The 13370-nt window shown below is 44.8% G+C and overlaps 1 protein-coding gene and 1 pseudogene across 1 annotated transcript in view; one reads left to right on the plus strand and one right to left on the minus strand.

The window, feature by feature from the left end:
* LOC136391706 (solute carrier family 22 member 13-like) overlaps positions 1-8163 on the minus strand; it is a 53544-nt pseudogene extending 45381 nt beyond the window's left edge.
* Positions 8164-8731: 568 nt separating this feature from the next.
* Positions 8732-13370, plus strand: part of LOC136393228 (17-beta-hydroxysteroid dehydrogenase type 6-like) — a 49148-nt gene continuing 44509 nt past the window's right edge. Inside the window, exons 1-2 of the mRNA XM_066365844.1 lie at positions 8732-8843; positions 9186-9516. Coding sequence (XP_066221941.1) covers positions 9204-9516 — 313 coding nt within the window. The 5' untranslated portion in view covers positions 8732-8843; positions 9186-9203. The remainder of the gene's footprint in view (positions 8844-9185; positions 9517-13370) is intronic.

Consider the following 13370-nt stretch of genomic DNA (forward strand, 5'->3'; position numbering starts at 1 on the left):
CATCTCTCCCTCCCCCACCACCACCTCTACCTTCCACCCCCCACCTCCTATCTCTGTCTCTCTCTCGAAAAAAAATTGCAAAGTATCCTGTGGTCAATGCTGAATGACTAACAGAACCACTAATTTTTGGAGACCGATTCCATTATTCATGGTCTTAGGACCATGGAAGAGGTAGAAGCTTAACAGTGTATTCAAGGGTTTGTAGGAATTACAGGGAAAGGAGGAAAATCAAAAGAATCCCAGGTTTCAAAAGCACATAGAACTAGGAAAACACAGGGAACACCCAGAAGACATTGAGCAGATCCTTTGAACTGAAACAAAGAGTGTGCGCCCCTAGTCTGAGGGGTCTTGATCACTAAATTAAGATATTTGGGCATTGTCTTTTTAGGCAATAAAGAATCATAACTGGGCCCTGGCCCGTTGGCTCAGCAGTAGAGCATCGGCCTGGCGTGCGGGGGGACCCGGGTTCGATTCCCGGCCAGGGCACATAGGAGAAGCGCCCATTTGCTTCTCCACACACCCCCCCTCCTTCCTCTCTGTCTCTCTCTTCCCCTCCCGCAGCCAAGGCTCCATTGGAGCAAAGATGGCCCGGGCGCTGGGGATGGCTCCTTGGCCTCTGCCCCAGGCGCTAGAGTGGCTCTGGTCGCAGCAGAGCGACGCCCTGGAGGGGCAGAGCATCGCGCCCTGGTGGGCAGAGTGTCGCCCCTGGTGGGCGTGCCGGGTGGATCCCGGTAGGGCGCATGCGGGAGTCTGTCTGACTGTCTCTCCCCATTTCCAGCTTCAGAAAAATATAAAAAAAAAAAGAATCATAGCTGGTTTCCTGCCTGTGAAGCAACATAATTAAAGTACTCTCTTTTTTTTAAGACTTTAATTATTGACTGATTTTAGAGGGAGAAAGGTGGAAGTGAGAGGCATGAAGCATCAATTCATAATAGTGTCTCCTTGTGCCTTGACTAGGTAAGCCTGGGGTTTTGAACCAGCGACCATAGCATTCCAGGCCATTACTTTATCCACTGTCCCACCACAGGTCAGGCTAAAGTACACTTTTAGAAAAACTATTTAATTCTTATGAAGGAAATCTGTAAAACATAGAAAAGAATAAAAAGTAAAAGTCACCTGGAAACTCACCATCCAATAATGTTACACTTTTTAAATTAGGAATGTATATATCTCTTAAATGTTTTTGTTTATTGGTTTTAGGGAGAGAGAAAGAGAAATATCAGTTTGTTGCTCCGCTTATTTATGCATTAAGCGGTTGATTCTTATATGTGCCTGACTGGGGATCAAATCTGCAAACTTGGAGAATTGGATTGATGCTCTAACCAGCTGAACTACCCAACCAAGGATGAAATGTTAGGTTTTTGATGGATAAATTTATAGAATTTTTTTTTGGTCATGTGTGTATGTATACATGTGTAAATTTGGACTATGTTCTATTCACTAAACATTGTTTTGCAAGTATTTTCTTATTAAAAACCATGGTATAAGGAGAAACAAGCAGCATTTGATCAGAATCTGGCCATATCTTTTTAATTCTCTCTGTATAACTGGACAAATTCACATACAGAATATCTAAAGTTCACCTTTCGCTTTAGCAGCTTACTAATTGTCAGATGTACATGCACTTACTGGGGAGCTGACACTAAACTGCATTTTACGGAGAAGGAAGAGGGAGGGGGTTGTGTTGTAGAGAAATCCATCCCAACCCATGTTTGTCTCTGTCTACAGGATCTCCAAGAGACCTCAGTGATTGAGGGTAGCTTAGTAGCTTGTTTTACTTAAAGCTGGCCTAGAGACAAGGAAAAGAAAGAAAAAATAGAAGAAAGGGAGGAGGGACAGGAAGAGAAAAATATATATATAAGTGTGTGTTTATCAAATATTTGGATAGGAGAGATCTCTTTCAAGCGTATAAGCAAGGGGAGGAGTCACTAAAGATTAGTAAATTTAACTACAAAAAAGTGAAAACATCTATGTGTCAAAAATTAATAAGATTGGTTTAAATGGCAAATAAAAAGCTGGAGAAAATATTGGTGACAGTTTTGACAGCTAAAGAATTAATATTCTTAGAATTTTTTACAGATTGGCTAAAAATATAACAGAAGAAGTTCCACATGAATAAAGAAGTGTTTAACAAAATTTCTAAAAATGTTTAACAAGATTTCTAAAAATGTAAAAGTCCTGAAAATCTTTAACAAAAATAAAGTACAGGTGACTATCTGACCTCTGGAGAGGGAAAGAAATTTGAAGCTTAAAAATAACTAGGAAAAGTCTGACTAGGTATGGGCACAGTGGATAGAGCTTCGACCTGGGATGCTGAGTACCCAGGTTTGAAACCCCAAGGTCGCCAGCTTGAGTGTGGGCTCATCCGGCTTGCATATGTTTCTCTGTCTTGAGTGTGGGATCATAGACATGACCGCATGGTTGCTGGTTTGAGACAAAGGTCACTGGCTTGAAGCCCAAGGTTGCTGGCTTGAGCAAGGGGTCACTGGCTTAGCTGGAGCGTGTGCACACGCATGCGCGCACACACACACATCGTCAAGGCACATATGAAAAAGCAATCAATGAACAACTAAAGTACTACAACAACAAAAGTTGATGCTTCTCATCTCTCCCCCTTCCTGTCTGTCTGGCCCCATCTTGCCTTCTTCCTCTCACTCTTTCCCACTAAGAAAAAAAAGGTAGAGGAAAGGGGCTGTAGCCAAGGACTGAGGGTCACCTCTGGATCTGGAAAAGGCACGAACTGAATTGTTCCCTGAAGCCTCCAGAAAGGGACCCACACCTGCATCTCCTTAACTTTATCCTAGTGAGGCTTGTGTCAGACTTGTGACTGACAGAACTAGAAGACTATAAATGTGCTCTCAGAGCCTGTAAGTTTGTGATGGTTTGTTGCAGCAGTGACAGGAAACAAGCACAATCTCATCAACTAGGGAGTGACTGCTGCAGTATGTAGGATGAGAAATAGTTTGTGAGAGGCAGCAAAGGACCCAGGGTGCTAGGCAGTGAGTAGAGCCAGGAAGATCATGTGTCCTTTTCTGCAAATACAAGGCACTGAAGTAGAAATGGTTGGTGACCAAGTGGAAAAGTAGAGAAGACTGAAAAGGAAGGTAATATTGTACACCTGACAAATAGCAAGAATAAAGATTCTTTAAGAAATCCAAGAAAAATAAGAAAAATCTAAAGTAAGGTATAAGATGTCAAGAAAGTCTTAAAAACTTACAGTGACTGTAACACATTGTCATGATAGAGCAAATGTCTTCCTTAATTACAAGATGTCATACTCCAAAACTTAAATGACACATGTTACTTCATTCACATAGACTCCTCCTCTCCAAAAATAGAAACTGATTTTTTTTCAAGGAGGAGAAAGGAAAGGGATATGGTTGAGAATAGTAGTAGTTATATGGTAAAAGCAAATCCCAAGAATAAGAAAATTTAGGCCCTGGCTGGTTGGCTCAGTGGTAGAGCATTGGGCCAGGTGTATGGATGTCTCGGGTTATATTTCCAGTCAGGGCACACAGGAAAAGTACACATCTGCTTCTCCACACACACACACACACCCTCTTGCTTTCTCTCTCTCTCTTTCTCTCCTGCAGCCATGGCTCGATTGGAGCTAGTAGGCCTTGTGCACTGAGGATGGATCCATAGTCTATACTAGGTAGAGCGTAGAGCGCATTCCTAGCAGCTGTGGCTGATGCAATGTTGTGAGAACACTCCAGCACCTGAAACCCTCCTAGGCACACCCAGGAGTAAGCTCGCCCGCTGTAAGGAAGTAACTCAGCGCCAACCAGGCAGCTCCCTGACCTTTTCAGCCATTGGCTGTGAAGGACATGCTGTAACACCCTATAGGCTGAACCCATGTATATAAGCTAGCTTACTTCCTTAATAAAGTGGATCTGTGTCACTGAACCTGGTCTCCAGAGTCAGGTCTTTGCGTCTCTGTCGTCCTCACCCCTGGTGGGCCTTGTCCACACTACACCACACTAAGAAGAGCTTGGTTGCTGAGCAATGGAGCAATGCCCCAGATGAGCAGACCATTGCCCCTACTGGACTTGCTGGGTGGATCCCTGTTGGGGTACATGCAGCAGTCTGTCTCTGCCTCCCCTCCTCTCACTGAATAAAAAATAAAAGAAGAAAATTTAAAATATATTTATAAATAAAATTTTAAAAAATATATAAATTACTCTGGAGACTTTATAGAAGCCAAAAACTAATCTGCTTGAAAAGCTATAGAGAAAGCAATTTTTAGCTTGGTCTTAGTTTTCTCACTACCTTCTCAATCACGAGCTTTTTTTCCCTCAGCACCTTCAGTGTTTTGCTCAATACTTGAGATCACCCCCAAGAGGACCAGCGGGCTCCTGCAATATTTTTATAAGCAAGTGGGAGAGGACTTCTCTCCCTCATGAGTCATTCAACTCCATTCAGACTCCTGCTGCAGCCATCTCATCAGAGCGCTCCACCTGCTCAGCCAGTTTGACCTTCCTCACCAGCTCGTTTTTACCCTTCAGTGAACAGTCTGGATCTGGAGTGGGTGGTGGCAGACTGAAGGGGACATAGCAGCCTGGGGGTAGCAATAATGAGGATGGGATTCTCTCCCAGGGTCTTGATGCTCATAGACTCTGATATCACTTTAATTCCTAGCCTCCCTAGCCATGGCTAATCTGGTTAGTCACAGTGTCAATGGCTTCAGAGTCCCTTTCCCCTACTGTCACCACATCCTTTAGGTTTTCAGCTCGTTTCATCACTGCCAGGCACCTGGTCCTGAGGGTTGAGGGGAAAAGTCCTTAGGAACTGATGCTGGAGGAGCTGGTACAACCTCAGTCCTCGAGTTCCACCGTCCGCCGGGCCGCTGCTTGCAGTGCTATGGGGGATCCCCAGTGGGATGTGGTTTTGGCTTATGTCTCAAAGAGCAGAGAAAGCAGGTACAGTGGCAAGTTTTTCTGAAGTACATGCTCTAAGAAAAAGTCTCTTTCTTTTATTGTACCAGGGAAAATGAATTTTTTGGTTTTCTTTGTATTGACATTACAGGTATCTGATGTCCATAAAACACTCTCTCGGTAGTTGCACTATCAGCCTTTTGACCTTTGGGTCTTTCCACTTCGGAGTAGTTGGGATCCCACACCTGCATGCCAGGACTCTGCTACCTCCTCCTTGAGGACACGTCAGGACAATGGAGGTACATCCACCCTGGGGTGAATCCTTGTTTCTCACAACCTCTAAAATGTAGACTCAAGTAGAGGTAGAGAATCCCAAAAAGTTGATGACATGGAACTCATTCTTTGGGTATAGAGGGCTTAAAATCAGTTTCGATTTTGTCTTGACATAATGAATTCACCTTGATTGTCTTTGCCTTAGAATGTAAGTTTAAAAGTTTACATGTGCCCAGTGAGTTGACCGTGTCTCAAGGAGGCAAGAATGTGGATCCAAAGGAAAAAGAGCCAGGTGTCTTCGTGGAGGCCAGAGGATGAGTGGGATGAACTGAGCAGGATTTGAAGAGAGAAGTTGCATCATCATTGTCCCACTTTCTTCCACAAAAGTGAGGAGCAAGATTTTTTTCAAGGTTTATCAAGAAATTTGGGATCACAGGATTAGACACAAAGATGGACAAATGAGGACAGATTGTTACACCACTGGTAGGGCCCAGACCTTTCCCTCAAGGACATCAAGCCTCTCCCCCAACCACTACCCTCTATCAGTCTCCTCCTTTAGAGTCACCACCCTCTGTCCTCTGCCATCCCCGTGTACCCCGTCGCAGATCCCCAAAACACACTCCTCCATTAGAGAAGACTAAGAGTCACTTATGGCCCCAGTTTCATTTTTTTCTAACCTTGACTACCTACTGTGTGGTGGGCAAGAATTCCCTTAATTTCTCAGCGCTTCCTGCATCCCCAGCTCTCTCTGTCTCTACTATTCTGACAATGTTTTGAATATAGACTCAACAGGGAGGGCATGTTTACAAATTAATAGAGTCCTGGGCTGAGTACAAATTGGAGTGAGAGGTACTTTGCCAGGTAGGTGTCTTAGTTTTCCTTCTTTAGTTTTAAATCAAGGAAATGAAAACTTCAGGGTACTTATGTTGGAGAAGAATGTGGCTCACTGTTCTCTGTGATACAGAGAGCAAGGTGGGACATTGCAGTGCCATCCATTCTCAAACCTGTAGTGAGAGCTGGTGTGAGACATGAGACTACTGAAGATACAAAGATGACTGGGAAGATCCTTAAGGAACTCTGGGTCCTCCATGCTCTGAAGTCAGCCCACTCAAGGTTATGCATGTCCTCCACTCAAGTGGCAAGCCAAGAGCTTCATCTTTAATCTAAGTTTCCAGGTGTGCATAATATTATTTACACACACACGCACACACATGTATGCACATGCATAGCCAGACATAACAAACAAACTAAAATAAAGAATCCCTGATCCACTTTATAGCCTCCAGTGCATGTGCTCAAGAGTCGTGGACTCACCACAGGAATCCTCTCCAGAGTCTCAGAGAACTGTGAGGTTACAAACCCCTGTCCTTCCATGCTGAGCTCTGTGTGGAAACAGGGCTGCACCCAGGTGGCTCCCATGGTCAAAAGTGTGGACTCTACCCAATTTGACAAGATGAAACAACGGTATTGCAAAAGCAGTCCAGTGCAAACCAGCCCAGGTCCTCACCCTAGACCCTCAGAAGACCCTGGCCCTCCACCTTCCATGCTCCATCCTTGGAAAAGGGGCCAGGTTCTGTCTGATGGACCTGTCAGGATCTGGGACCCATGCTGTGAGACACAATGGGGTGCCACAAGGACGCTGATCTCATCTTTCCTTTTGCTGTCTGGGGTCTTTATGAGAAGAAGCACTGAGTCAATGGCTTTCCACAGGCAAGTCTCATTGCCTCCAGTGCCAGCCCTCCACACCAAAAGGCAGAGGTGTGTCTCAACATTTTTTATCCACACTTCAGGTAGTGAGGCCGCACGCCTATAAAATTGAAGACACGCTTGCACAACTATCACTCCCTGCCATTTCCAGAACCGATTTTCGTTTTCTAGGCAACGCTTTCTTTAGACACCCATACACGGAATAGACGGAAGAAGTGTGGGGATGCTCTGACTTGTCCCGCTGAGACCCTGTGCAGCCGCAAGGGGGCGCGTGCCTCCTTCCGCGCTCTCTCATAGCTCCAGCGGAGCCCTGGAGCCCCGCAAGCTGTCCCACCCCGGGACTTCCTGGGAAGGATCTTCGTGCAGAGATTCACAGTAGGGGTGTCTCTGCAGGATATCTCATTCTAGCCCCTTGGAGCGCCCAGATGAGTGAGTGCCGTTCTTCCCTCTCTTACTGCTCTCCGCGAACTTGCTGTAATTGTTCCCGACTGCTGTGGACTCAGAAGCTCCTGGCAATACCCGGGCAGTTGTATTACTTTCAGGGTTCATAAGAATGAAGTAGTAGTCATGTGGGCCGGGAGTTTTCTCTGCTTCCTAGCCGGTGAGACTTTCGTGGTTGAGGGAATGTGGTCACTGAGGAAGAAAATCTCCAGATGGTTCTAAGAAACCATGATTTATCCCAAAGCAGGGTTTGGTGCCAGGTTAGAATTTGCCTCTCACCTTGGCACCCTGAGAGTTTCTAGGGCTCCTTCCTTCTTTCCTGCCTTCCTCCTACCTACTTTGGGAAGGTGTTGCCGGTGGGGCTGGCAGTCACCTAGGAAGCAGGGACAGGCTGGCTTCTGCAGGGCCAGCAGGGGCCATGCTGCTGCCGCCGCCTCCCACCTTGAGGGGCCTCCGCTCCCAGGACTCTACTCTAAGCTCCCTGCAGACAAGGGTTAGAACTAAAGGCTGAATTCGTGCTCTTCTCTGTCTACCCGCCTGCTAGGGTAGTCCCACGGGCGGCTGAGTCTCTGATTTCTACAAGGAAACCTCTCCTTCCCTCTCCCCGTGCCTCCGCCATTTCCTACTCACCAGCCAGAGATGTGATAAATGTGGACAGTGAGGGAGACACTCAGCTTGAAACTGGCTTCTACTGCCCCTGACCAGCTCGGCTGCTAAATTCCACCCGCTATTCCACCCACTTCTCTGAAATGGTTTCCCCCACCTCACCCTGAGTCCCCTCAGGAACAGCTGTTCTGGGCTCCGACTCTTGTCCTTTCTTTTTTGTCCTGAGTGGGCAGCTCCGTCCACCTCCCAGCATCACCCTCATTCAGACTGAGCTGAGGCCTTACCAGTTGCTGGGGTTTACAGCCCTTCCTGATGATGAATTTAAGGACCAGTCCTCAGTCCCTGTTCAAGTCGGCCCTTTCTGCCTTTGCGGTCTGGGTCTGGGTCTGGATTCTGCATGTGTGGCTGGCAGGGGACAGCCTGGTACAGGAGGGCAGAGAGCCATGTAAACGGGCACCCAGGGCTGGGGACAGGGCATCTTCATGGAGTGAGAGGGTGACAACTCTGAGGGCCGCATTTTGTTAAGTCCATTCCCTCCACCCTCCGAGGTACCAGGAGGGGTTCCACAGCGTGAGCTGCCCTGTGCCCTTCTCGTCTCTGCCTCGGAGGTCAGTCAGACACCTCCTTCCCCCCGCTGCCTCTAGAAGACCTTCCTGCCCGTGAGACTTTCTACATCACAGGGGAATCTTATATGCCTTTCCTTTCAAAACTGGGATGTATAATACTTTTCTAAACAGAGCTTAGTATTTTCAGGAATGAATTCTAGGCTGAGCCAAATGAGAAGAACCCAGGCTCAGAGTCCACGCAGCTGCCGAGGCCACACGGTAGGTGGAGCAGAGCTGGATATTGAACTCACGTGTGTCTTGATTCAAAGAGTGTCCTCTTTGTGACACTCTCCAGTAGGTCTGGGTGACAAGGGTTCCAGGCTTGAGCAGGTTAAAGGTAAGAAGACAGTTCTGGACCATGAGATCACGGCCAGAGGGGGTTCCTTTAGGGAAGGTTAATGGGGGAGAGGTGGGTGGAGGGAGAGAGGAAGGAGTGGGAGAACCAGGAGAAGGTGGTCGGGAAAACTGTCCTCAGGTCAAGGGGTTCTCTGGAAAATGCACTGTCTTCTATGAGCAATAGTGTAAGTGTACCAGAGTTCATACTAGTTGGGGCAAGAACAAATAATACTAATCAAGATGAACAGCAAGCCTGGAGGTTGGTGCAATGACTCTTATCTGTGTGCTCTTGGATCCCCTAACTGAACACTGGCCACATCCTTGTTTCACTCTTGCCTGCCAGCCTGTCCCCTGCAAAGCCATGTGGCTGTACCTGGCGACTCTCGTGGGCCTGTACTACCTCCTGCGCTGGTACCGGGAGAGGCAGGTGGTGAGCCACCTCCGAGACAAGTATGTCTTCATCACGGGCTGTGACTCAGGCTTCGGGAACCTGCTGGCTAGGCAGCTGGACCTGCGAGGCTTGAGGGTGCTGGCTGCATGTCTGACAGAGAAGGGGGCTGAGCAGCTCAGGGGCCAGACAACAGACAGGCTGGAGACAGTGATCCTGGATGTCACCAAGACAGAGAGCATTGCTGCGGCCACCAAGTGGGTGAAGGAACGCACCGGGGACAAAGGTACCACACAGATTTCTCAAGTCTGTTTCTTCTCTCCCAGTGACAGGAAGACCCATAGTCTGCTACTTGGAGAAGATTCCCAATGTGTTTTCTGGGACCTGAAGTCATATTTGCCTTCTTCACCTCACCCAGCCTGCCAGCCAAGCCTCTTCTCTTTACTGCTGCCCTCCTCCTGACCTTGATCGCAGCCCTGTAGTTTGGGGAGAGTTTGTGCTGAGAGAATTTATCCTTGCAGAATTCCTGTCCATGGTGTCCCCCAGCTCTCAGCAGAGGTTCTGGATGTCTAGAGGCTGAGTGCCTGGGGGAGAACGGGGCTCCCTTTCTGAGGCTTACTTGGGGGCTGGGGGACAGTGCTGGAGCCGAACTCCTGCTCTCAGCACGTTGACCTGTTCTTGTTTGTGACTCATACTTGTCCACTCAGGAGTTAAGATCACCCATTTTCAGGTGACGACACTGAGATGTCAGGACGGTCAGAAAACTGATGCATGTTCATGTCCTCTCTCTCTTTCTTTTACTGTGCTGTGCCTGTCATATTGAGAGAGAATAAAAAATTATCAATATCATTTCTCTAAGTAGAAATGTAAAACATGATCAATGTGGAAAACACAGAAAGCTCAGGGATAGAGAAAACTCACCCCACATCTCACAACCTAGAGATAACTGCTGTTAATATTTGATCTATATGGCATTATTTTTTGCCCATAGTTTGTATCCTATTCTTTGTATTAATAGATGAGCAATTATACAACAGAATTATTTTTCTTCAAAAACTTAAATTTAAAACATCTTTAAATTTTTATTTATGACTTTAGAGAGAGAGAAAGGGAGAGACAGGGACATCGATCTGCTCCTGTATGTTTCCTGACCAGGGATCGAACCGGCAACCTCTGCACTCAGGACAACCCTCTAACCAACTGAGCTATCTGGCCAGGGTGCCACTTGTACTTCTTAGTCCCTTCACCTTTCCCACTCAGTCCCCCATGCACCTCCCACCTGGCAACTGTCAGTTTGTTTTCTGTAACTATGAGTTTGTTTCTGTTTTGCTTGTTCATTTACATTCCACATATAAGTGAAATCATATGGTATTTGTCTTTCTCTGTGTGACTTATTTCACTCAGCTTATATGATACCCTTTAGGTCCATCCACGTTGTTAAAAATGGTTAAGACTTCATTCTTTTTTATGGCTGAGTAAGACTTCATTGTGTGTGTGTGTGTGTGTGTGTGTGTGTGTGTGTGTGTGTGTGTGTGTGTCTATACTACTTTTTTATCCAGTTGTCTGTTGATGGACACTTAGGTTGCTTCCGTATCTTGACTACTATAAATAATGCTGCAATGAACATAGGGAAGCATATATCTTTTTTAGTTAGTGTTTTGTATCTCTGGATAAATACTCATCAGTGGGATTTCTGGGCCACATGGTAGTTCTATGTTTACTATATTTATGAACCTCCATACTGTTTTTCACAGTGGGTACACCAAGTTGCAATGTCAACAACGGCGCACAGGGTTCCCTTTTCTCCACACCCTCACCTCCATTTGTAGTTTGCATGTTTTGATGATAGCTCTTCTGACAGATATGAGGTGATATCTCATTGTGGTTTTAATTTGCTTTTCTCTCACTGGGGAACAAAAATTTTTTTGCATCCACAAAAATATTTGTTCTTACCTAATTCAAATGTGCTGATCTCAAATCTGACATTAGTTTTTCTCTATAAGCTACAGTTTTTTTGCAATTCAAGATTTTAGGTTTTCATCTTATTGTAAAATTTTCAACATTTAGTTTAACATAATGAAGTAGAATGTCTTCTTGGGCATCATCTTTGTGAAAATATAATAATTTATATAATGCAGTGAATATACTTATACACTAAAAGATGATTGCATCAGAATTTGTCTACAATTTTGAAATAGAACATATTAAAACATTTATTTTAATCATAAAATTTGCCCAAAACTTATTTAAATTCTATTCAGGCAAAAATTTGCATTTGTAGCTCTTGCGTTTGTGTACTTGTTGAGGACAATCTCGTTTGATGCTCCAGCAGTAGTCTGCTCATCACTAACAGCTACAAGATTTTCGGGAAACTTATCAAGGTGACTGTTCAGGAAGTGAATCTTAACACTCATGTTACATCAATGTCGCGGAAAGCCAACAGCATCCTTTGAACCAGAAGTTCATAGTTTTCTGCTTTTTTTTTTGCCAAGGAAGTTTTTGTAGCTGCCACAAAAGACTGCCATGCTGCTTTCTCCTCCATATTCATCTTCCTGCCAAATTCTTCGTCATGTATGAGGGTTCGAATTTGAGGTCCATCAAAAACACCTGCTTTTATCTTCTCGAAAGACAAGGCAGGAAAAGCAGAAATAATATGTTGAAAGCATTCACTTTCTCTATTCAAAGCCTGAAAAAACTGCTTCATTAAGCCAAGTTTGATGTGAAGTGGGGAAAAATGATCCTGTCTCGATTAACTACAGGTTCATTCACAACATTTTGCATCCCTACTTCCAGAGCTTCATGTTTCGGCCACTCCTTCTGTGTCCAGTGCTTCTCCCAAGCTCGGCTGTCCCACAAACACAGAAAGCAAGGATACTTCGTGAAAACTCTCTGTTGTCCTAGCAGGAAATTTACCATTTTAAGATCCACACAAATGATCCAGTTATGCTCCTCATACTTCAGAAAGTCGAGGACAATTTTTATGTCATTATAATCTTCTCACAGATGAGTTGAATAACCAATTGGCACCGCTGCATAAACATTACTGTTGTGTAGGAGAACACATTTCAGACTCTGTTTAGAGCTGTCAAGAAATAGTCGCCATTCTGTTGGACTGTAAGTGGTAACACCTAGCTGGCTGAGAAGAATACTGATATCATGACAGTAAACAGTGTTTGTCTTCAGAAAAAAAGTCCACAAAAATTTGTTCACACTTCCTGAAATGGGATACTTTAGCTGACCGGTGAAGTACATTCTTTTCTTGAAGCCTGGAGGCTAATAACTCAGCTGCTTTCTTTGATAGGCCCAAATCTCTTACTATGTCATGCAATTTGGGTTGGCTAAACTGCTGAGGGGTTCATGACTGCTTGGCATCAGAAGAAGACCCTTCAGATTCTACAACCATTTCCTCATGCATCTTATCAAAATACACTCGATCACCATGTTCACTTTTAATAAAACCATTAAAAACTGGAACCGGGAGTGTCTCAGAGTGTGCGATAGGTATTGCTGAAGGAATATTAGGATATGCGATCATATGCTGTTTTTTTCTTGCCGATGCCCTTTGTATGGATCAGACAGAAATAACAGTCACTGCTGTGGTCCTTAGGTTCACGCCAAACCACGGGAATACCAAAAGGCATTCCTTTGCATTTTCCTTTTGTCCAGTCACAAAGCATTTTTTCACAATTATGACACACAATATGAGGACCCCAATTCTTGTCTTGATCACCAAGGGGAACTTGAAAATAGGCAATATATGCCCATGTCATAAATGATGAAATATTGCACCTTTGACGTTGAAGTGTGTAACAGCCACATATATAACAGAAGGGTTCAGGACTATTCTTACATTTGTGCCTACTTGAAGAAGCCATGATTCAATCTTAAAACAAAATAAGAGGGTGTTTTTTATCAGATAATAATTTCTTACATTTAAAAACAACTACAGTTATGTAAAAGTGATGTTTGTAGAACATTAATTGCCTGTGGTTATGTTCAATCCAAGAGTCATTGCCTTTTAACTCCAATTTAAAAACCAATGCATGTCATTAACTGTAACAAAAAGAAATTAAAATTTCATAAAAACTAGAGCATGCACCAAAAAACGGATTTTATATTTGGAATCAGCAATGCAGAAAT

Source organism: Saccopteryx leptura, chromosome 2 (genome assembly GCF_036850995.1).
Source record: "Saccopteryx leptura isolate mSacLep1 chromosome 2, mSacLep1_pri_phased_curated, whole genome shotgun sequence".
In the NCBI taxonomy this organism is placed as follows: domain Eukaryota; kingdom Metazoa; phylum Chordata; class Mammalia; order Chiroptera; family Emballonuridae; genus Saccopteryx; species Saccopteryx leptura.